The sequence below is a fragment of the Neophocaena asiaeorientalis genome, unplaced genomic scaffold (genome assembly GCF_003031525.2).
Source record: "Neophocaena asiaeorientalis asiaeorientalis breed wild unplaced genomic scaffold, Neophocaena_asiaeorientalis_V1.1 scaffold423, whole genome shotgun sequence".
In the NCBI taxonomy this organism is placed as follows: Eukaryota; Metazoa; Chordata; class Mammalia; order Artiodactyla; family Phocoenidae; genus Neophocaena; species Neophocaena asiaeorientalis.
Window position 1 is genome coordinate 459,828 of NW_020174133.1, and position 25,035 is coordinate 484,862.

At 36.6% G+C, this 25,035-nt stretch overlaps 1 protein-coding gene across 1 annotated transcript in view; it reads right to left on the bottom strand.

Annotated features, from left to right (window-relative positions):
- Positions 1 to 5,665: 5,665 nt before the first annotated feature.
- Positions 5,666 to 25,035, bottom strand: part of SNX4 (sorting nexin 4) — a 59,533-nt gene continuing 40,163 nt past the window's right edge. The window contains exons 9-14 of the mRNA XM_024754766.1: positions 20,584 to 20,649; positions 16,773 to 16,862; positions 12,890 to 12,989; positions 10,949 to 11,094; positions 9,562 to 9,676; positions 5,666 to 6,816 (exon numbers count right to left, since the gene is read on the bottom strand). Coding sequence (XP_024610534.1) covers positions 6,769 to 6,816; positions 9,562 to 9,676; positions 10,949 to 11,094; positions 12,890 to 12,989; positions 16,773 to 16,862; positions 20,584 to 20,649 — 565 coding nt within the window. The 3' untranslated portion in view covers positions 5,666 to 6,768. The remainder of the gene's footprint in view (positions 6,817 to 9,561; positions 9,677 to 10,948; positions 11,095 to 12,889; positions 12,990 to 16,772; positions 16,863 to 20,583; positions 20,650 to 25,035) is intronic.

Genomic DNA, 25,035 nt, shown 5'->3' on the forward strand with positions numbered 1-25,035 from the left:
ACCCGGCATCTAACTGCTCTTCGTATGGACTTTGCACCCGGCATCTAACTGCTCTTCGTATGGACTTTGCACCCGGCATCTAACTGCTCTTCGTATGGACTTTGCACCCGGCATCTAACTGCTCTTCGTATGGACTTTGCACCCGGCATCTAACTGCTCTTCGTATGGACTTTGCACCCGGCATCTAACTGCTCTTCGTATGGACTTTGCACCCGGCATCTAACTGCTCTTCGTATGGACTTTGCACCCGGCATCTAACTGCTCTTCGTATGGACTTTGCACCCGGCATCTAACTGCTCTTCGTATGGACTTTGCACCCGGCATCTAACTGCTCTTCGTATGGACTTTGCACCCGGCATCTAACTGCTCTTCGTATGGACTTTGCACCCGGCATCTAACTGCTCTTCGTATGGACTTTGCACCCGGCATCTAACTGCTCTTCGTATGGACTTTGCACCCGGCATCTAACTGCTCTTCGTATGGACTTTGCACCCGGCATCTAACTGCTCTTCGTATGGACTTTGCACCCGGCATCTAACTGCTCTTCGTATGGACTTTGCACCCGGCATCTAACTGCTCTTCGTATGGACTTTGCACCCGGCATCTAACTGCTCTTCGTATGGACTTTGCACCCGGCATCTAACTGCTCTTCGTATGGACTTTGCACCCGGCATCTAACTGCTCTTCGTATGGACTTTGCACCCGGCATCTAACTGCTCTTCGTATGGACTTTGCACCCGGCATCTAACTGCTCTTCGTATGGACTTTGCACCCGGCATCTAACTGCTCTTCGTATGGACTTTGCACCCGGCATCTAACTGCTCTTCGTATGGACTTTGCACCCGGCATCTAACTGCTCTTCGTATGGACTTTGCACCCGGCATCTAACTGCTCTTCGTATGGACTTTGCACCCGGCATCTAACTGCTCTTCGTATGGACTTTGCACCCGGCATCTAACTGCTCTTCGTATGGACTTTGCACCCGGCATCTAACTGCTCTTCGTATGGACTTTGCACCCGGCATCTAACTGCTCTTCGTATGGACTTTGCACCCGGCATCTAACTGCTCTTCGTATGGACTTTGCACCCGGCATCTAACTGCTCTTCGTATGGACTTTGCACCCGGCATCTAACTGCTCTTCGTATGGACTTTGCACCCGGCATCTAACTGCTCTTCGTATGGACTTTGCACCCGGCATCTAACTGCTCTTCGTATGGACTTTGCACCCGGCATCTAACTGCTCTTCGTATGGACTTTGCACCCGGCATCTAACTGCTCTTCGTATGGACTTTGCACCCGGCATCTAACTGCTCTTCGTATGGACTTTGCACCCGGCATCTAACTGCTCTTCGTATGGACTTTGCACCCGGCATCTAACTGCTCTTCGTATGGACTTTGCACCCGGCATCTAACTGCTCTTCGTATGGACTTTGCACCCGGCATCTAACTGCTCTTCGTATGGACTTTGCACCCGGCATCTAACTGCTCTTCGTATGGACTTTGCACCCGGCATCTAACTGCTCTTCGTATGGACTTTGCACCCGGGCATCTAACTGCTCTTCGTATGGACTTTGCACCAGCCCCTCCCCACACCCAACTCCACACCTGTTCCTTCTTACCAGTGTACCTGCTTCCTCTAATTCCTGAGTCTTTCTTGGATTCTGCTGTGCAAATCTGCTTTCTCATTAGTAGCCCCAGCTATAGGCACATAAGTTTGAGCTGCCACCGTTTTGCTTATTCAATGAATACTCCTCCATCTTTTTATCTTCCAAAATTTTGTGAACATTTCTTGTACACAGCGTCTCTTGTTTCCTTTGTCTTTAATGGTACTCAAAAAAATATTTTTTTCCTTACTGCCATTTTAGAGGAATTTTGAGAAGGTACAAAGATAAACCCAAAGCACAGTCTAAATCACTATAGTGTTATTTAATAGGAAATCTACAATATTTGATGAAAGCCTCATTAATGCTATTTTTGTTATTACCATATTATTGAATTTCCATCTTAATTTCTGCATAATTATCCATATACTCTTTATCATTAAAGCTTAACATAAAATTTGCTTTTGCTATAAACTTGCAAACTTGAAATTGTACTAAGAAATTGGTATTACCTAATTCCCTCCCTTCCTTCCCTTTTTTTGTATAACTGCTGAATTTTTGTATATTTTCTAAATAACTGTACCAAAATAGATGTTTGGCCAGGCCACTGGCTTAATAGCTAGTAATATTCCACATTATATAAATATATATATTTCGTTAACACCTCACTACTCAAAGTGTAACCAGTAGCACTGACAGTATCTGGGAACTAGTTAGAAATGCAGACTCTGAGGCTCCACTCTATCAAATCAGAATCTGTGTTTTAACTAGATCCCCACGTGATTCACAAACACATTAAAGTTGGAAAACTAATCTAGTATTTCACCATAGCGTGCCCCTCTCTCAGGTTTCCCCTTCTTGCTCCCATTCCCAGAAGTACCCAAGACATTTTCCTTTTAAATGTCTTACAACTTGAGTATGATGAAAGTTACCTTTTCTATCCCTCCCCCATCCTCACGGGTCTGTCCCAGAGGGTCTCCTCCAGGTCTCTGCTCCTCCGAAAGGGACAAGCCTCGAAAAGTACACGCTCTAGAGCCATGTTACTGGGGTCCATTTAAACTCCAGCTCTAGTAGCTACAAGCTGTGGGACCTTGGGCAAGCACATCACTGCACTGTGCCTCAGTTTCAGGTGTAGTAGTAATAAGGATTTAATGCATGTTAGCTATCATCCTCTGAAATCAAGGCCTTAACAACTGAATATTTAGGAATTTCTCCGTATCTTTTGCTGATGGTGCTTCTATCACACAGGTGTGTGAAAGGATGTTTTATTCATTTGGACTTTTGCTACTGAATCAACTGGTTCCACCTTCACCTGGGTATGATTTTATAAATATTTGCTGAATCAACAGATTCCCCAAACCTTTTGGACTTGTGGAGTGCCCAGGAAGTGAACATACTTCCTGTTAGAGCTTTAAGAATGAGGGATCCATCTTCTTCAAGGTTCAACAAATATTCTGAGAAAAATGAGCACAGGGAACAATAGGGGAGGGAGATAGGTGAAGGGAGAAAGCCAGAGGAATTTCAGCATTGGTGGGAGGAGAGGGGGAAATGGGGACAGATATTGTCTAGAGGGCAATTGTCTAGTGATGGATTTAACTTTCCCAACTTTAAGTATGATGATGGCTGGAGGTTTTCCACAGATGCCCTTTATCAGACTGTTTCCTTCTATTCCTAGTTTCCTGAGTTTTATCATGAATCAGTGTTGAATCTTGTCAAATGCTTTGTCTACACGTATTGAAATGATCATGAAGTATTTCCTTTATTCTGTTAATATGGTGCTTATAGTTATTGACTTTTAATTTTAAACTAACCTTTCATTCTGCAATAAACTCTACTTGCTCATAAGGTATTATGCTCTTTACATATTGCTGGATTCAATTACCTAATAGTTTAATGATTTTTGCATCTATGTTCATGATATATATTGATACGTCACTTTCTTTCCTTGAAATGTCTTTCACCAGTTTTGGTATTAGAGTAATACTTGTTCTCATTTTTTCAAAAAGTATTCCCTTTTCCCTATTTTCTGTAAAGTTATGTAGAATTAAAGCTTTTCTTCCTTCAATATTTGATAGAATTCACCAATAAAGCCATGTGGACCTGAATTTCTTTTGCAGGAAAATTTCTGATAATAAATTTCTTTGATATAAGGCTATTTACATTTTCTGTCTCATATCAGTTTTAGAAAGCTATTATTTTTCAAGAAATTTGATGACTTCATCTAATTTATTGGTTAAAATTTGTCCATTATTATCCTTTTAATGACTGTAAGATCTATAATAACATCCCCAATTTCATTCCTGATAGGGATAATCTGTGCTTTTTCTTTTTCCACTGAGTTTTGCTAGAGGTTTAACTTTATTACTCTTCTCAAAGAACGAACTTTTGGCTGTGTTAACTCTATGATTTACCTGTTTTCAGTATCACTGATTTTTGCTCTTACTTTTAATATTTCTTTCTTCTACTTACTTTGAATTTATTTATTTATTTAATTTTGGCTGCGTCGGGTCTTCATTGCTGTGCGCAGCCTCTCTCTAGCTGTGGCGAGCAGGGGCTACTCTTCGTTGAGGTGTGTGGGCTTATTGCAGTGGCTTCTCGTTGCAAAGCATGGGTTCTAAGCGTTTGGGCTTCAGTAGCTGTGACGTGTGAGCTCGGTAGTTGTGGCTCACGGGCTCTAGAGCGCAGGCTCAGTAGTTGTGGCACATGGGCTTAGCTGCTCCACGGCATGTGGGATCTTCCCAGACCAGGGATCGAACCTGTGTCCCCTGCATCGGCAGGTGGATTCTTAACCACTGCACCACCAGGGAAGTCCTTACTTTGAATTTAATTTGCTCCTTTCCCCCCTAGTCCCTTCCTTCCTTTCAAATATATAAACATTTAAAGCTATATAATTTAGGAAGCAAGTACAATTTTTCTGATTTGGCCTTTTGTTATTTTAATTTTCGGGGTTACTAAACCTTGAAAGAAACTCCTAAATTTTTTTAGGGAAAAATTTTCAGGAGAATCAGTAAATTCTACCCTGGAGGAGAGTAAGCATATATATCTAAAAAATGATTATAAGGCTATAAAAAGCCTAGCATTCCTCTTACATAACTCTTGGTTTTTCATTCCATTCCAAGCTGGGTGTGTGTTTATTCTAAAGATGCTTGAATTTTAAGAATCCCCAGTTCCTTTGTTGGATACTATGCTGTAATTACCAGTGACTCATTCATCAAGTTTTTGGATGTAAATGAAGGCTAGGTATAACTTCAGTTAATTTTAATGCTTTGACCACACTAACTGCATCACCAGTACACCGTCAAGATGAAATTTTCCTCTGTTACTAAGTATTTACATTTATGTAATGAGTCTTCTTTCTTTAGTTATTGCTTATATTATCTTTTTATATTTATCTTTGGAGATCTAACTCACCCTTTAAATAATTCATTTTGAGTTCTGGTTTTTAAATACAGAAAAGGGTTAATGCATATAGATTTTCTTTATACTTATTATGAATAGTACTAAAAATGATTTCCATCATAAAATTTCATTAAGAGTTCTTTTTTAAGGAATTATTGTGCTATCAAATGAAACTTTCAAAATCAACCCATCAAGAAATTCCTACTTAAATATACATACAACCAAGTGAATATTTGTATATTTCAGAGAAGACCATCTTTTAAAACATAGGTATCAGTGGCCTTTTCAAATTAAGTTAGCTAGTAGAAAAAAAATCTAATACATTTTATATTTAGTCTAAGGTTAGGCTGGAAGAAAAGGCTTTTGATTTTTAAAGGCCAAGCTACTTTATTTCATGAGCCAAGAGATGATACAATTCAATGGAATGAAATGTGTACCTATCAAGATGACTTTTGCTTCTAACAATTTTATCTTTTTTTTGAAAAAAAAAGGGAGAATTTTTAAAATCATACATCATTTCAGCATCTTATTTTTTAAAAACCCAACACTTTGGCATAAGACAAATTTATACAATTAAACACTTCAAAATATAATATGGCATATATTATTTTTCCATAGGGCATCAGATGCTAATAGGTACTTTGTTAAAATAACAAAAATCATATGAAAATCAACACAATACTTCATTTATTTATTGTATAAGTTTGGCAAAGAGCACAAAACTTCAGCAACATTTTAAACATGTAAAAAAGTCAAATGCTGAACAGTACTGGAAATCTTTTTTTACGTAATTAGTAATAATGAGTACACATGTAGGGTTCTGCAAAGCTAGCAAAATACAAAGGGTGCTTGGCTTCTAAACATATACCACAAACACACACACACAAAAGCAATATAATTTATCTTTACAAAAATTACAGCCAAGCAATAAAAAAGAATGTTAATAATGAAGATACTAACACGTATGTTCACTACCTATATCTTATACCATGAAATGCTACACTTTGTACCCTGAAATGCCATGTGTAGAGAGCCGAGCAGAGTCAATCAGTTTAGGCTCATCACTGAGGTTAAGAATTATCTGAGCATTTAATGCTTGTATGTAACATACTCAATGAAACCTTGCTATATACCAATTCCTAGATCACATATCTGAGAAGTTGTGTCTTCTTTGTTGGCAGTGTAAAATTTTTGACTAGTATCAAAATTCTGGTAAAACACACATTGAAGGCATTTTCTAGTGTATGCAATGTTTGGGGGCATTAAAGAATGTGGAAGAAATTCTTAGATTACACACTAAGTTTCTGCTGAGGTTTGTCAAACCAAACAGCTCAACTATAAGGCAAGGAAAATTAACCCCCTATAACAGATTAGTGGGTCTTACCAAATAAAGATAAGAATTCAATCTTAGGAAAAAACTCCCTACATAAGCAGGTCTGAAACAGTGGGCACTAAAACGAACATCTAAAAATTACCTAACATCTTGATATTCAGTCATTGGTTCAGAAGCCTGACAATTTGTTGGTATATTTTATCTAATTAACATTTTTAGAATCAGCACCAGTCCCCAAAACCTCAAATTATAATATTTAATCTTCACTAAAATACACCCTTTTGTGCTATATTAACACTACAATCAAATTAAAGAAAGCTGAATTTACTCAACTTATTATATTTTTGTGTATACTGGTAGCAACTTAAATTTTTTTATTTACTTGTGCTTCTGTTTTGGGGCACTTTGATTGAAGAGAAACTCATTTCACAGGATTACATCTTGCTAAAGCATTCCTTAGCATTGGTCCAAACTTGAATTCCCTTTAAAAACAAACAAATCAAAAAAAACAAAAACAAAACAAAAAAACTTTTAAAATGTGATTTTGGAAGAATTCTGAAAGCCCAAGTATTTGGCTTACTGGTATGCTAAGTTTTACTTTTTGGGATAATTAACAAGTCCAGCAAATAGGACACTTCTTCTGGCAATACCTAATATAAGTCAATGTCAAATACTTTTGAAAAAAGTAATAGAATCATTTGTTTGAGCCTATCTTCAAAACAGAAAGAACTCCTACAACTTCTTTTTGAAAAACTCATTTACTCTATTCATATCATTTCTATTTATAAACCAAACAAGTTCTCTAATATTTGAAACAAAAGAAAAAACGTATTAGTCTAATAATTAAATATAAATTAATGAATTATTAATTTATTAGTCTAATAATCAATATTTTGATAATTAAGTACTAAGTTATCAACTCCCTTTCAATGGTTATAGCAGGCAATTTAGCAAAAGACTAATATGCTATAATATAACTAACACGCTTAAACAAAAATGCATGTTTGAAACTGGGAAAAAGTGCATGTTCGTAAAAATGTAACAGTAAAATCTAGAAAGTGGTAGAAATAAACGTATGTTTTCAAAAAACAAGATATATATTTGCCAATAACTGCTAATTTATGAAGAAAGAATATTTTCTTTAATATTTAAGCATTAAAGTTTGTCAATATTTATTGAGGCTTCAAACAATAGGAAAAAAAATTAATCTTTTTAGCTTTTTTTCCTCCCTGATGGAATACAAAAAAAAAAAAAAAACCCCACAAAAATCTTTAAAAATGTCCCCGATTGCCTGGATAAAGTAGTATCTAATGGAGTATTCGTTGGTGGAATGGATAAGATAGATCTCATGTGCACTGTCCCAGTAAGACATCCATAAGACGGCAAATGAAAACACAAAAGCCACACACTAGCACATATAATGCAATCCTGTTTTTGTGGGAAAGGAAAGTGTCTATTTTCTAAATGACTATATAAGTACAAATGAGTCTGAAAAGATAAACATGAAGATGTAACAGTGTTGGGTTTTCAGAAAGGGATTTGGGGAAGGAGGAGGAGAATTTTTACTTAATATGCTTCTGGCTTATTTGAAATTTTTACAATGAGCATATATGTTATTTGTATAATTTTTTTAATCTAAAAAGATAAAATAACTTGAAATATATAGATACCCACATTTACCAAAAAAAGATGATGTTTATCTTGACTTCTCGTACTTAATTTTAAGTTTCTAAAGAAAATAGCACTGTAGATTTTCATATATAAGAATCTACTCCACTTAGGCAAGAAAATAAAACATGAAACACTGTAATACTGTTCCTAAGAAATAAGGTAAACATACACTCTTACTAATCTCACGTATCTCAGGATACACCAGATACCCAACAGTGTGTCTGCACATACCTACAGTAATATCTTGTTTATCCAGAGATTACTTTTTAGCACCCCTCAACCCGCTCACCCTAAGCAAAGTGGCAGGGGGAAAGTCCTTTGAGCCATTACACAAAATCTGCATTCTTGGAAAAGAAGCAAATGGGAGATCACAGGAACCTATTAATGAATCTTTTATAGGAATAAAACAAAACAAAACCACTCTAAAAACCTTTGTTTTCTGATCTTTCAGACCACCAAAGAGTTAAAAAGGCAGATTAGAAAGACGGTAAATGTGAAGCAGCAGCAGGAGTTGATGGGATGACAGCAGCAGAGACAAAAACACCCCAGACTACAATATATTCAAGCATCAGCATTTGCAGATTGATCAGTCATGGTTTTAACTTCCCTCAAGTGACCCCAAGATCTACAACATGAAGTAACTTACAATTTCATTGAGGCATAACTATAAATTTGGCCCAATGACTAATGTGTGAGTCTGTTGTTTCTGTCTCAAAACATCTTTGTTGTCTACTGCTATTTCTCGTCATACAAGTAAAAAGGGCTAAGAAAGTGACAGTTCCAAGCCAGAAAATACAAACTTTGGACAAATTAAAGCATAAGAGTGTTTGTATGAGTATGATTTTTTTCCCTCTAAGAATGTCTTAATAAATATGGGAATCCATCTTACTATGTGATATACTGAGATAAAGCATGTTAAATCGCTCAATAAATTGCGAAGTGCTAGAGAAATGTAAAGCGCGGGAATGACTGGTGGTCGCACAGGCAGATCCTGGGTTATGAAGAAGAGGTTAAGGAATATTTTGTATTTTGTTCTTACAACAGCGTTTTAGAAAGATCTCCATCACTGCCAAAACATTTATTTTAACCAGAATAAGCTTCAACGTCCTTGCCTTCTACTGAGATGTCAACTACGTGAAGGGTTTACTCTGACAACAAACCATAATGAAGCCACGGTTTCCCAAAATAACGCTGAAACCATTTTCCAGTCGAAGTATATATCACTGTTAGGAATGGTACTGTACTGCCCTGTCCAAGGGCAGTAACCCTGGGACATATAACCAAAGTACTGTTGTTCATACATATTTTCACATACAAGTTATAAACGGGGCATACAAATTTGGAACTTTAGATGAGTAGAGACTCGGTAATTGATATTTTGATTATGACCCTTCTTTCAAAATTAAGTAGAAAAACTGGGGAACATTCTGGAAGAGGAGAAGAATGGACTTAAAAATGAAAATGATAAATACTTTGGTCCAAATAAGAAACCGATTTTAAAGAAATTTGCAGGCACTTCTGAATATACTTGTACCTTCACTGAAACCAAAACCTACCTTTTTGCACATACTGATCTGCATGACTGCATAGCTTATGAGGGCCTCCTTTAAATCATGGTTCTTTTGTTCTTTGAAGCGTTCAATATCAGCCCAAGCATTTTTGACAAATTCTCTGAAATAAAAGGTATAGTCATTATTATTATTCTTATTTAAATTAAGTAAACTACATATTATAAATTTGAATAACCACTTCTCATTTGAGTTGGGTTTTTGTCTATATAGAGGAAAAAGCTATTGCGTGTATAAGATAGTTCTATTTTTTCTCTTCCTAAAAATTACAGTGGGAGAAAAAGCATACAGTCATACACTCATCTACATTTTAATAATCTCTATTTTGCCACAAGAATTCCAGCTTCAAATTATTCCCATAAAACAGATGTAAATGGCTCCCTGAACCAGCACATAAGCCTAACAGATGCCACATGAAGTTGCCTTCCTGGGGTCACTGGAAAACATACATTCTTTTCAACAAGATGGATTATGTATCACATTTATCATGTGCTTACTTTAAATGACAACTACAGTTTTTAAAATTCTGAGAGCAATTTGTCTTTTTTTTTGGCTGCACCGCCTGGCATGCGGAACTTCCCTGACCAGGGATCGAACCCATACACCCTGCAGTGGAAGTGTGGAATCTTAACCACTGTCTTTTTAACTCTATTCATGAGAGTTTAGTTTGACTTACTTGATGCCGGAAGTTCTAAAAATTAACAAAATCACCTCCAAATCAGTGATACACTCTTGGTCTGCCTTGGTCTACTCAACAACTATCAGATGAAAACAACAATATGAAAAACGAGCCCAACAGTCATGGCAGACCTTTGAGAACAGAATTTCTAAAAATATTTATGGAATAATTACATTCCAAGCCCTATGCAAGGTGTTGGGACATAAAGATGAAAGAGACATAGTCACTGACTTTGAAGGGTTTGTAATTTAGCCAGGGACAGTCACACTGGACAACCAACCACCCAATACAAAACTGCCATGCAATAGTGGCATGAACCAAGTGTTATGACAGCCTGTGAGGATAAGAGAAAGCTTCACAAGAGAAGTAATGCAAAAGCTTGGCACTGGAGAATGATCAGGCTTTTAACTGACAGAAAAGGGCAGAGGGAATGTGCAAAGGACAGAAATCATGAAAAGTACAGGAAAATAATATTATGAAGCTTAGATACGTTCTTCTTCCTCTTTCCCTGACACTAAAACAACTGTTTCTATGCAACATGATTTTTGATTACTCAAATTTCTTAGGAATACTCAATCACTGCATTTTAGAAGAACAGGCTACATCCAGGGACACTGGTGAAGCTGGGAATGGTTATAAACAATCTGTCACAGAGTCTACATGTCTAGCCATGTTAAAACACCACAGCATTTTTACCTGCCTTCCTGATTTTTAGACTTAAGTTGTTGTTCTCCTTCATTTATTTGTTCTTCTAGCACCTTTATTCTGGCTTCTCTCTGCTCTGGAGTTTCTTGACCAAAGAGCTTGGTAGTCATTCCCTTCAAAGAAAATGTTCTCACGGTCTAAAATGAAATAGAAACAGATGAATGGATAAACAACACACATACACTGAAATATTATTCAGCCTTAAAAAGGAAGGAAATTCTGACACATGCTACACAACATGGATGAACCCTGAGGACATTGTGGTAAGTGAAATAAGCCAGTCACAAAAAGACAAATACTGTATGATTCCACTTATATGAGGTATCCAAAGTAGTGAAATTCAGAGACAGAAAGTAGAATGGTGACTGCCAGGGGCTTGGGTGGAGAGGGAAACTGACAGTTGATATTTAATGGGTACAGAGTTTCAATCTTGCAAGATGAAACAGTTCTGCAGGTTGGTTACACAACAATGTAAATGTACTTACCACTATTGAACTTTACCATTAAAACTGGTTAAGATAAAGATCTTATGTTCTGGATATTTTACCACAGTTATTATTTTTTTTCTAAAAAGGGGAAAGAGCCATTTCCTCCCTAGCTCAGACAGAAAACACCACACAAGCCTTACAACCAGGGGGCAACTAATAAGATTTCTAACACTGGAAAATATGGAAGAATCAAAAAGGGAAAAATTTTAACCGAGCTTCTTCATCATATGGAAAACTTCTAGGTGACGTATTAGGCAAGTTACTTCTTTATGTTAGTGATATTTTTTCTAATTACTCTGTGATATAAAAAATGATAAAATTCAACAGGCAACAGTGAAAATAAACTAAAGAAACTATTTAAAATCTGTGTAACTCACACTAAAACTTGGTATCTATTAGTAAAACAGGATGCCTAAATCCAAGCCTCAAGCTTCACTGCTTTACCATTTCCTTATTCTCCGGAGTTTACTGAGGGAAACACATTTAGGAGTAGAGAACCAAGCTCCCTGAAAATGGACTGGGAATTTCCCCTGGATTTTAAAAATAAATCAAGACAGTGTCTACCTGTTTCATGGTCAGAGGTCTTTTCCCACATATCTCTATGTGAGTAGCCCACAAGCACTTTCACAAGTACAGTACTTGTTAACTATGAAATGATTCATAAATGGTGGCATTGTAACTGCCTTTTTTTTTTTTTGCGGTACGTGGGCCCCTCACCGCTGTGGCCTCTCCCGCTCTGGAGCACAGTCTCCGGACGCGCAGGCCCAGCGGCCATGGCTCACAGGCCCAGCCGCTCTGCGGTATGTGGGATCTTCCCAGACCAGGGGCACGAACCCGTGTCCCCTGCATCGGCAGGCGGACTCTCAACCACTGCGTCACCAGGGAAACCCTGTAACTGCTTCTTTACTTCCAGATTGTGTGCTCTCACCATGACGGCTTTTTTATTCCAATGAAATAGCTGGACAGTAGAAAGCTGATTATAAAAATGATCTAAGTCCAATACAATAAGATAAGGAATTTTCTTCACAAGTATTCACTGTAAGCATTCAAGAATAAAGTACACAAAAAGCTCCCTGTTAGGAGAGAGGCGCCGATTCTAAAAGGGCAAAGTTTTTCAAAGTTAACTAAAATTTCTATAATATACCAGGTAAAATTAAACCTGGCAAAGGTTATTATTTCAATCCCAAAGAATAATGTTTTTTCACTTGGACTTAATCAGAAAAGAGATGGTTCTTATTACACACAGCAATGTTGCCAAAATTTCTTACAACACTATATAATACGTGTTTTAATGGCTTACATCCTTTTATATCAAGATCACAAACAAAAGAATTATAAAGTTGCCCACAAATTATTTCCCTGTAAAAGCTACGGGCATCCTGCAGCCCATTCCACTTAAGGTTTGCTGTAATAATACCAGAGACCTAAATGGAACACCACTCACCCCAGTTGCCAGTTCCTCACACTGCTGCTTCTTGGATGCTAAGTCCTGAGCAGCCATCTCCAAATCATACTGCATAAGTTCATGTTTCCTGCACACAGCCCTAGGGATGAAAGAAAGTGCTGCCATTTAATTTTTGTGGCTTCTCCATTAATGTGTTAAAAAATTTTTTTGCAGGGGTAAAGGGGAGGCATCCACGTCTTACTACAGTCGGTACTTTTATATACAGAATTTTCAAGTTTAAAATGTAGTAGCCCAACCTCAAAAATTTAATCTAGCAGAACCTAAGCATAAAAACTTTATATATACTTAAAACAAAAAAGGTTGTTTTCCAGATACTTGCAACATTTTTTTCAATAAACACACCATTATCACATACATTTAAAAAAAGCTTTTGTATAACATAGGAACTAATGCTATAATCTCACATAACAACTGAGTATTGTTTAAAAAGACATTATCTCAAAGCTTTCTTCTTTTTATTTAGAAACCTCTATTAGTTTTTATTTTCCTAAAAGTAATCCATGCTCACTGAAAAGAAAAAAAAGGATTCTAATACAGGAATGCACAAAATAAGTTTCAAGAATGCTCTCTTTTCCCCAGTTCCACTATCCAGACATAATTCATGTTAATAGATAGTATATATCGTTCCAGACTTTACCTAGGCATTTACAAATACACATATCCACCCACCCCCAGTAATTCTACATCTTTTCTTTCTCAACTATTTATATACCAAAGACACATATGTTTCTGTATCAATACACATTAATCTTTTCTATAACTTTTAAGAGCTGCAGAGAATTCCACTGTGTTCAGCAACTTTCTTTTGGTCTGTAACTTGAAAACACCTTGGTGTAACTTCTTGTTTTTTTATTTATTTATTTTATTTATTATTTATTTTTGGCTGTGCTGGGTCTTCATTGCTGCATGCAGGCTTTCTCTAGTTACGGTGAGCGGGGACTACTCTTTGTTGCAGTGCATGGGCTTCAGTAGTTGTGGCACGTGGGCTTAGTTGCTCCGTGGCATGTGGGATCTTCCCGGACCAGGGCTCGAACCCATGTCCCCTGCATCGGCAGGCGGATTCTTAACCACTGCGCCACCAGGGAAGTCCTTAGTGTAACTTCTTACTACTCAAAACTCTAGAAGGAAAAAGGCTAACAATGTGATGTTTTCATACCAGCTACTGAACAACTAAAGGAATATTGCTCCTGTTTTATTAACAGAATTCTTAGGCTGATTTTAAAAGTGATAGGGGACCGTTGGTAGTGCCAAGACTCGTCAGGACATGCATACGGTCTCTCGCTGCCTGGTGTGGGGTTTGCCATGGGCTGGCAGCCGCCCACTTCCAGTTGGCTTTTTACTGAGTTATGAGGTGCCCGGTGTGGGGCGCCAGTCCAACTGGGGCGCTGCTCCTCGCCGGGCCAACCTACTTAGCTGTACTTTTCAACTTCGAAAGTTGGCAGGAACGACAGCAGAGCTGTTGCCTCTTTGAAGCGATAACTTCTCTGTGCTAGTCTATCAGATGAACGGCATTTACTGTTAAACTATTCCCACTGTATACTGTGCCAGGCTTTCTTAATGGAAGGTAGTTTTATTACTTGTGTCCAGAATGATGACGTTTTCGAAAGAAAAGTTACCAATTGAATTGATGATATGCTGCCCAGTTGCCACTGGACTAGGATAAAACTGATTAAAACTTAAACGGTAATTAAATCGCTATATTACTTAAAGTAACCTTTATATCAAAATAAAACATTTTGACTTATATTCAAAATCCTTCATAATACTAATGAAAATAAGTTACTGACATTTGTTGAAAGAATACTGGTTTGAGAGATTTGCAGCTTATCTAGCTGTGCCTTGCAAAAAATTAAATTTGTCCACCATGATTACTTAAATTTTGTATAGATTCCTTTCAATTCCATGGCTCTCCTGTAATATTAGTGATAATGTAAAAGCGAGCTTTTGTACTTGTCTCCTAGTAAGATTCCTTTATTTTCTAGAACTTTATTAAAACCAGGGAGCTCTGTTGGCAGTTCCCCTTTTTGACATGGATTATGTTACCTTGTGCTCTGGCTTTCTATTTGTGTCCTGCTTCCCTACCATATTACAAGTGTTGAAAGGGCAGTGATCTAACAGATTACCTTGTCTTTCCATCTCCTCATGGCTTCCTATAAGGATCACTTGAGCTAGGAAAGTGACTGGAAATAAGGCAGTAAAATTCTTGAAGCAGTTGTTAAAACAGAAAGTAGGGGGCAGGCAGAAACCATTTTCTTCTATGTATTATATGTATAACTGGACAAGATGATAGAAAGTACTTTTAAAATCAAAGAAGGGAAAATCAGAGAAAACTGCCATTCCCCACAGCCAGCTTGTTCATGGTATACACTTGTGTGAACAACCAAAGATAAACAGACAGAAAAGCAAATGTAACTTACCACTAACCAAGACCACCTCTGCAAAAAGAAATGAAAATAACTTTTGGCAGGATTCTGTTTCATCTGATATAATTCAGAAGCAGGAAAAAAAGCCTTTTAAAAATACTGAGAATATTAAAAATAAGCATTTGAAGAAATCATCATTTCTAACTGAAGTGAGCCAAAAGGAGAATTATGCTGGGGTAAAGTTTAGTGATCCACTTTCTCCTAGTGTTCTTCCAAAGCCTCCTAGTCACTGGATGGGACGCACCATTGAAAATTCCAACCAAAATAGGGAGTTGATGGCAGTACACTTTAAAACTCTCCTAAAAGTTCAAACTTACATCTCAGATTCCAGTATGTATGTAAAACACAGCTTTTCCAAAATCCCTGGACTCTTGAAAAGCAGTGGTACAGAAATGGAAAATTACCTTGTTGCAATATACAAGGGCAAAAGATGAGTTTAAAAATTTACAAACAGCTTGTATTATATTTTATATTTTGTAAATACTGTATACCATGTATTACGTGTATATTGTTCATACTTGAGAGGTACATTATAGTTTTTTTATTAAAGTATGCATTTTGCCCTGCCCAAATGGTAGGTGTTCTGTATATATACAATGGAGAAATTTTAAGCGTGCTAAGGCACATGAAAGGCCAATTTATTTGCAGAAGGTACTGAGATAATTTTTCAAGAAACAGCTGTCGAATCTCAAGGTGAAGATCTCAGTGTGAACAGTTTACTAATGCACTACTGCAGTTTAAATCTGTGGCACAATCATTGTAAACATGGGGTTTGTCTATGTTCCTCTAAATTGATTTCTGCCTTCTAATCTGTAATTACCAGAAAACTCCTATTCCCATTTTTACCAAACTTAATTTCTGGTTTTTGGTTTATATCCATTCAAATTTAAAATTTTAATGCCAACAAAATCGGTTGTAATCAAATTTTAAAATAATAATAATTTGGCCCCCAAAAAAGTGATAGGAAAACAATTCATTTTTCTAAACTGGACTATCTCCCAGAGAATTGTTTGGCTCTGTAGAAGATACTATAAAAGGAGAAGACAAAGTCCTGACTTGACATTAAGAAGTTTTACAACCTCACTAAGGAGATAAAATATGCAGGTATGGAAAAAATTACAGAATTTAAATGGTAATACACAACCTAGCGACAGATTATGCTACACACTCAATCTGTACTTTGCTTCCAATCTTCAAACTGGAAAAAGTAGAACAACATACAGACAGACCTGAAGTCTGAGACTAACAGGTTTTATCAACATAATGCTTCAAGCAGAGGGCTCATCTCAGCTATGTCTAGCACTCTATAACACACAGGAATACAATGAGACCTCATTCAATATCTGGGGGAATTAACTCATTTAAAAATCTTTATTTTAGAGTAGTATATGAGTGGTGACCAGCCACAGGGCTGCATCTGGAACATGTATTATACTTACCTCAGTGCTTCTGCGTAAAAAAGATACTCCTTTAACTGATCTGCATAATGTTCTTCATCTTCTAAAATATCATCAATAGAAGACGCATACCTATTTAAAAAACATTGCAAATGTATATCTCAGAAATAACTAAATTTCCTTGTCAATTGCATTATTATGAACTTTCATCAAATCTTTAACTGTGGTCACTTTTAGTCTTTTGTCATTTACAGATAGTTCTGGGTGTATTATGATGCTTTTGAAATGATGTTCCTATAAAAGGGTATAATCTTCAAGGAATTCAAGGAAAAGACTGACAAGTACAGGTTTCTGGTCACTGACTATGCTGCTGAACTGAATGAATAAGCATTTTCAGAACTCTAATGGAAAACTGATGAATTCATAAAATTGCTAACAAAAGATCAAGATGAAAAAAAATTAATTACATGGGACTGAGTGAACTGATGAGGATGATTATAATTTTTGTGACTTTCTGTTTGAATTAAAAAAATGTGATGTAAAAACATTTTTTTAAAATAAAAAATATTGCATAGAGTAACCTTGATCAGGACACAAAGTACTGAAGTTCTAAAGAAGGGCTATTCAAAGTGTGGTCCGCAGACCATTTGCTACCCATGAGTGACAAAAGCAAGTACACAAAGTGAGAATAAGCATTTAGAAACATTTAATGACTTTTTAAAATTGAAGTACAGTTGATTTACAATATTATGTTAGTTAGTTTCAGGTGTACAGCAAAGTGATTCAGTTATATATATATATTTCTTTCAGATTTTCCATTATAGGTTATTATAAGACACTGAATATAGTTCCCTGTGCTATACAGTAAACCCTTGTTGCTTACCTATTTTATGTACAGTAGTTTGTATCTGTTAATCCCACACTCCTAATTTATCCCTCCCCCCTACAGCAATCTTTAATTACCATGACAATTTTATTTAATTTACCTAAGTGTTCTGATCAGCAAGGTCTTCGAAATAGAAAAACAAAGGAAACAAAAAAGGGTCCTTCTTAAGGTAGCTTAAGAAGCACTGTAATATCTTTTGTTCAAATATATTACAGAAAGGGCTACAAAATCTGTAGAAAGAGTAAGAGTTTAGTATAATTGGTACATTAGTGTTCCTGGTAGCAACTACATACAGTAATGCCACAAAGCTACAAAAGGAAAAGTCGAGCAAGTAAAGATTACAGAAAATTTTAGAAGCCTTATTTTATTCTAATTCTCAATAGCAACCTCTGCTTTGATCTGGACAAGCCCTTCACTGTCGTGCCACTCTTGTTCCTGGCCTTGAGTCTTTCGTTGCACAGAAATGTGATGGCTTTCCACACTACTTCTCCAAATCCTACCATACGTATCTCAACACCTCTAGAAATCTTCCCAGACTTCTTTAGTCCTAGTCATCACTCTACTTCTGATCTCTTATCAAAAATTGAGGACTTAAATTTTATCAAAGAAATGTCTCTTGTGTTGGTTTTCTCTGATCACATTATAAATTCCCTAAGGACATGGGCTATGTCATTTACTACTTCTGTATGGTATAAGAAGCATCCTTTTTTCAAATCAATTCTGATTCCCTAGCATGGGCATAAAAGAAAAATATATTTTATGTCTCCAAGTTCTCTTCCTGTAGACAAGTAAACAAGTTTACTGAATTCTAAAAACAAACAAAAATCGACCTTAATGCTCACTGAAAAGTGATGTGTTTACAGTATTTATAAAAGTAGGCAAAATATGTATTCTGTAAATATAAATTTACATTTGTTAGAGTGTGGAATTTCCCCTATGTGACTGAAAGACATCTTGAGAATCATTGTTAACAGTAGGAAAAACTGCCTTTAGTTCATAAATCTACAATTCTGGAAAAGTTAATGTTAAGAAAACAAAAAAGAAGATTGGTGGCTTGAAGATAGGAAACATAGTGTAGGGATAAGCAGCACATCTTTGGGTAGAAAAGGGTAAATGGTAAAGATTTTTTAGATATCATTACTAAAATTAATTTTCACATTTTAAATAAACCAAGTAAAGGGATAATCCCAAATTCTTGCAAATACTAAAAATGTCCAGTCAACAGAATGCAGGGAGACTTAACAAAATGGTTGAAAAGCAGCCGGTCAGCTTATATAACAGCCCCCCCAAAAATAATACTTAGATAAAATAAATATATTTTTGTCTTTTTATTATTCAGTTATACGAGTTCTTTATATATTGTGGTTGGAAATGTTTACTCCCAGTGTGTGGCTTGCCTCTTCATTATCTTAATGGTGCGTTTGTGGTAAAATATAATGTAAAATTCACCTTTTTAACAATTTATTGGTGTACAGTTCAGTGGCAGTAAGTACATTTATATGGTTGTGCAACCATTACCACCATTCATCTCCAGAACTTTTCATCTTCTCCAACTAAAACTGTACTCCCACATTCCTTCCACTTCCAATGGTGTCTTTTGATAAGCAAAATTTTTAATTTTGATGAAGAACAACTTACCATTTTAAAATATTTTTTTCTTTTCATATCCGCTTTAAAAAATCTTGCCTACTCGAAGGTTGCAACAATATTCTATGTTTTCTACTAAAATAAAACCTGCAATTTTAGCTTTTACACTTATGTGTATCATCCAAATTGAATTAGTTTTTACGTAAGGCGTGAGATATAGCTCAAGGTTCATTTTTTTGCATGAAGATATCCAGTTATTCCAGAATCATTTCTTGAAATGAACTATGTAAATGTGGATCTATTTCTGGACTCCAACCTATTCCACTGATCTCTTTATCTCAATACCTTCTGATAACTATAGCTGTATACTAAGCCTTGAAATCAGGTAATATATTCCAGGCTTGTCCTTTTTCAAGACTGTTTTGGCTATTCTATGTTCTTTGAATTTACATACAAATTTTAGAATCAGCTTATCAATTTCTAGTAAAAAGTTACTGGAGTTTTGATTGGGACTGTGATTTAGGAAGAATGGTCATATTAACACTACTGAGTCTTCCAATCAATCTATGAACATGGTCTAGTCTCACCATTTATTTAGGTCTTTACTTTCTCTCAGCAATGTTTACATATAAAGTTTTCAGTGTAGAGGTCTTACACATATTTCATTAAATTAATCTGTAAGTCTTCTGTTTTGATGCTATTATAAATGGCATTTTTAAGTTTTTATTTTCCAGTTGTTACTAGTATGTAAAAACAAATTTTTTTATATATTCATTGTGTATCATGCATTCTCATTAAATTCAGCTATTCCATAATATTTTCGGTTGATTCTTTATGATTTTCTACATAAAAGATCCTGTTAACTGCAAATAAAGAGAGTTTTACTTCTTCCTTTCTAGGATGTATGCACCTTATTTGATTTTCTTATCTTACTGCACTGACCAGGACCTCTACTACCATTTTTACTAGTTGTGGTGGAAGCAGACAAACTTGCCTTGTTCCTGATTTTAGGAGAAAACACCAATATTTCACTATTAAGTACAGTATTACCTGTAAGTTTTAGACTGAGAAAATTCTTTATATTCCTAGTTTGATGAAAATTTTTACTGTGAATAGATGTTGATATGCTTTTTCTACATGTACTGAAATGAACACATGGGTTTTCTTCTTTACTCTGCTAATATGTGAATTGAACGGAAAGGTTTTTGAATGTTAAATTAATCTTGCATTCCTGAGATAAACTTCTTTAAGTCAAATCTATATACAGAGAGCACAATATAAATGCCAGCAAACTTGATAAAAATAGAAGAACAGAAGAATCACTAACACTTCACCACTAATGTCACCTCAGGTTCTACCTTAAATTCTCTGGGTACTTACACATCCATATGATGACCAGCACTCTGCAGTCCATCACCCATTTCTTTTTCTATGGCACTCCACTCACTAAGAAGAAAAAGATAAAACCAAAAACATCATGAATTAGATATGGAATATTATTAAATGGACTCTTTTACAAGGTTGTTTTCTAGCTAGCTTTTAAACAATGTATAGTATCTATTTTGGATTTATTTTCTGTGACTTGAACATGCTCCTTTCCCCGAAGTTTAACAACTAAATGCAAGTGAAGGCTTTAACATATTAGTTCAAAAGTTTGTATCTGCTGCTGTTAAGTACAAAGAAAGTATCATACAAAACAGTTTCTGCTTACAGACAACTTTCTCAGCTAGGGTGCCTATTTAAATCAACTGTGGCGCTTTTAGAAACTATGAATGCTTACCCTGCTCTTGATCTACTTAATTAGAATCTCGGGGACAGAGCTGAGGCATGCATATTTTTAATTACTACATGGATGAGTCTGATAAACACACATGATTACATGTCACTATCTTAACAGGTCACAGAAAAAGTGTACAGAAATAGTAGGTGTACCATAAAACTTTGATAACTTGCACTAAAGTTGCATGACAAAGTCTACTTAAAACCACAGATCATTTTGTTGTCATTTCAGTGAAAATTCTTGAAATAAAAATTCCTTTTTATGGAAGATGCATATGTATATTATAATAAAGAGGGAAATAAATCTAAAATCCTAAATACTAAGAGATGACATAATTTGATATATTTCCTTCTAGTTCTTTTTATTTGCTCATTTTAATATGGCTGAGATCATGTAGTATATGCAATTTTGTATTATGCTCTTTCTATTAATAGTATTTCCCCACATTATTAAAATAACTTGTTCTCAGCATTATTTCAGATGGCAACTCATAATTTTTTAACCATGTTCCTGATCATTCAAGATTGTTTCCAATTTTTCTGCTATGTATAATAAACACCTTCAATTGTATATATCATAAAAGGGAAAAAATTAAAACACTATGGTTCTGTTAATCTGTAGTTTTTATACACTGTTCTTAAAATATCAGATTATACACTTATAATACTAGAAGGGTAAAACCGTACATGGTTTTTAAAACTGTCAAGGAAAACAAACATAAACAAACATATCTCCTTCCGACAATTTTTACTCATATGTTTACTCTCAAAATAGTAATAGCAACAGTTAACCTTTTTTTAGTGCTTTGCTGTTTATAAAATGAATTTTTAACATCTCTAGCTATATTATCTAAAGCCACACTTCCAATGCCTACAAGACAACTCTGCTTTTATATACTTCTGTCACTTCAAATTCAACATACCTAAAGCCCAGCTCTTCACATGAAAAACAAAGTCTAGGGGTTTTGGCAGATTACAGGCATAACTAGCCAAATCTGTAATGTAGCAATCACAGTTAACACAGCTATAGGTCACGTCAACAGAATTAATGGACAGTCCAGATCAACTATCTATTGGATGTTCCACAGGTACTTCATCCATCTAATCTTTGAGCACCTTTTAATGTGCTACCAACTCAAGGTTTGGTAACCAAATTTAATTCTTTTGTTTACCAAACAAGACTAAAAACTAGTTCAAGAAAGGTAAGACTTACACTTAATCATCTATTTACTCCTATTAAGTCATTTAGCGCCTGATAAATACTTGGCATTTATAGGTTGTAGGTAAAATGAAAGAATGAACTGATAAATGAATAAATGTGAGGAGGGAAACATGTACTGGGTTATATGTATCAGCCACTACTACTAGGCACAAGATCTCTCCCCTCAAGATATACATAGTCTAGCCCTTGACTACTCAAACTGTGGTCTATGAACAGCATCACACCTGGAACTTTTTGGAAATGCATACTTGCAGGACTCATTCCAGATCTACTGACTCAGAATATTCATTTTAACCGTTCTCCAGGTGACTTGTATGCCTATTACAATTTAAGAAGCATTTGCTAAACAAAAGGTTCTAATTGGGGTCCAGGTATATGCCGAGGATTGGAACTAGAAAATGTTAACCAGTTTAGGAAGGGAGAGGAGGGAGAGGAGGGAGAGGAGGGAGAGGAGGGAGAGGAGGGAGAGGAGGGAGAGGAGGGGTCCATTAACAAGGAACTATTAAAGTATAGAAGGAGGGACTTCCCTGGTAGCGCAGTGGTTAATAACCCTCCTGCCAATGCAGGGGACATGGGTTCAATCCCTGATCCGGGAAGATTCCACACACTGCAGAGCAACTAAGCCTGTGCGCCACAACTACTGAGCCTGAGCTCTAGAGTCCGCATGCCACAACTACTGAAGCCCGTGTGCCCTAAAGCCTGCAAGTCACAACTACTGAGACCACGCGCCACAACTACTGAAGCCCGCATGCTCTAGGGCCTGCATACCTCCAACTACTGAAGCCTGCATGCCTAGAGCCCATGCTCCGCAACAAGAGAAGCCACAGCAATGAGAAGCCTGCGCACCGCAATGAAGAGTAGCCCCTGCTCACCGGAACTAGAGAAAGCCTGTGCGCAGCAACAAAGACCCAACGCAGCCAAAAAATAAAATAAAAAGTATAGAAGGATTTAACATCAACTTTATAAGAGGCTTAACTGCTATCATAAAGTACTTAATGGGTGGATAACTGTCACAGATGAACCAGATCAAAGAGGGTAATAAATCTTTTGTAGCATCTGATGAAGACTATGGACCTTTTCCACTAAGGAGGGAAAATCACAAACAAAATTTTCCATGTAATTTCAGAGACTTCATGGATTAAAGACCTAAATGTAAGACAGGAAATCATAAAACTCCTAGAAGAAAATATAGGCAGAGCACTCTGACATAAATCGTAGCAATATTTTTTTGGATCTGTCTCCTAAAGCAATGGAAACAAAAGCAAAAATAAACAAATGAGATATAATTCAACTTAAAAGCTTTTGCACAGCAAAGGAAACCATCAGCAAAATAAAAAGACAGCCCATGCAATGGGAGAAAATAGCTGCAAATGATATGACTGATAATGTCCAAAATACATAAATAGCTCATACAACTCAATATCAAAAAACCCGAACTCAATTAAAAAATGGACTGAAGACCTGAATAGACATTTTTCCAAAGACATACAGATGCTCAGTACTACTAATCACCACAGAAATGCAAATCAAAACCACAATGAGAGACTTCCCTGGTGGTACAGTGGTTAAGAACCTGCCTGCCAATGCAGGGGACACAGGTTTGAGCCCTGGTCCCACATGCTACGGAGCAACTAAGCCCGTGTGCCACAACTACTGAAGCCCGCGTGCCTAGAGCCTGTGCTCCGCAACAAGAAAAGCCACTACAATGAGAAGCCTGAGCACCGCAACAAAGAGTAGCCCCCGCTCGCCACAACTAGAGAAAGCCGGCGTGCAGCAACGAAGACCCAACACAGCCAAAAATAAACAAATAAACTTATTTTTTTGAAAAAGATTATTAAAATAAAAAATCCACGAGATACCACCTCACACCTGTCAGAATGGCTATCATCAAAAAGAGCACAAACACCCAATGTTGGCAAGGGCGTGGAGAAAGGGAAACCTTGTACACTTGTTGGTGGGAACGTAAACTGGTGCAGCCACCGTGGAAAACAGTATGGAGAGCCCTCAAAAAACTAAAAACAAAACTACCATATGATCCAGCAATTCTGTTGCCGGAGGGTAGGTTCTTGTTTTGTCACAGAAATAATTCAGAGACGAGACACAGAGGCCAAGTAAGCGAAGTGAAGATTCACTGAGCAACAGTATACTCTCAGGAGGGAGAGCTGGCAAGCTCAGAAGAGCAGCTGCCCCTAGCTCCTTTTGGCAAGCTGGTTATACGGGGTGTGAAAATGGGTGGAATATTCATCAAGGAGGGAGGGACTTTGGGGTAACTTCCTGGCTTTCATCCAAGTTCCACCTTTCTGAGAGGAGGGGCTGTTTTTGTCCTTGGTCTTCTCAGATCTGCCATGGTGTCAGGTGTAAGATGGGTACTGCTCTGGCTGCAATGCTAATTCTATTGTAATGAGGGTATAATGAGCAAAAAGTTACATTCAGACATAAGAGGTTCTCACCTTTCTTTGCCTCTAGGACCCTGTCATTGCAAGATGTATGGTTTCCTGTCATATGACCCATGCCTCTCTTCTCTGCTCATATCTGGCTAACTGCCTGCTCTAACAATTCCACTCCTGGGTTATAAATATGAAGAAAATGAAAACACTGACTCGAAAAGATACATGCACCCCAATGTTCACAGCAGCATTATTTACAATTTCCAAGATATGGAAGAAACCTAACAGACACCAACAGGCGAATGGATAAAGAAGTGTGGTATATATATGTGCATGTATATACAGATACACACACACACACACACACACACACACACACAATGGAATATTACTCAGCCACAAAAAAGAAATTTTGCCATCTGCAACAACATGGATGGACTTGGA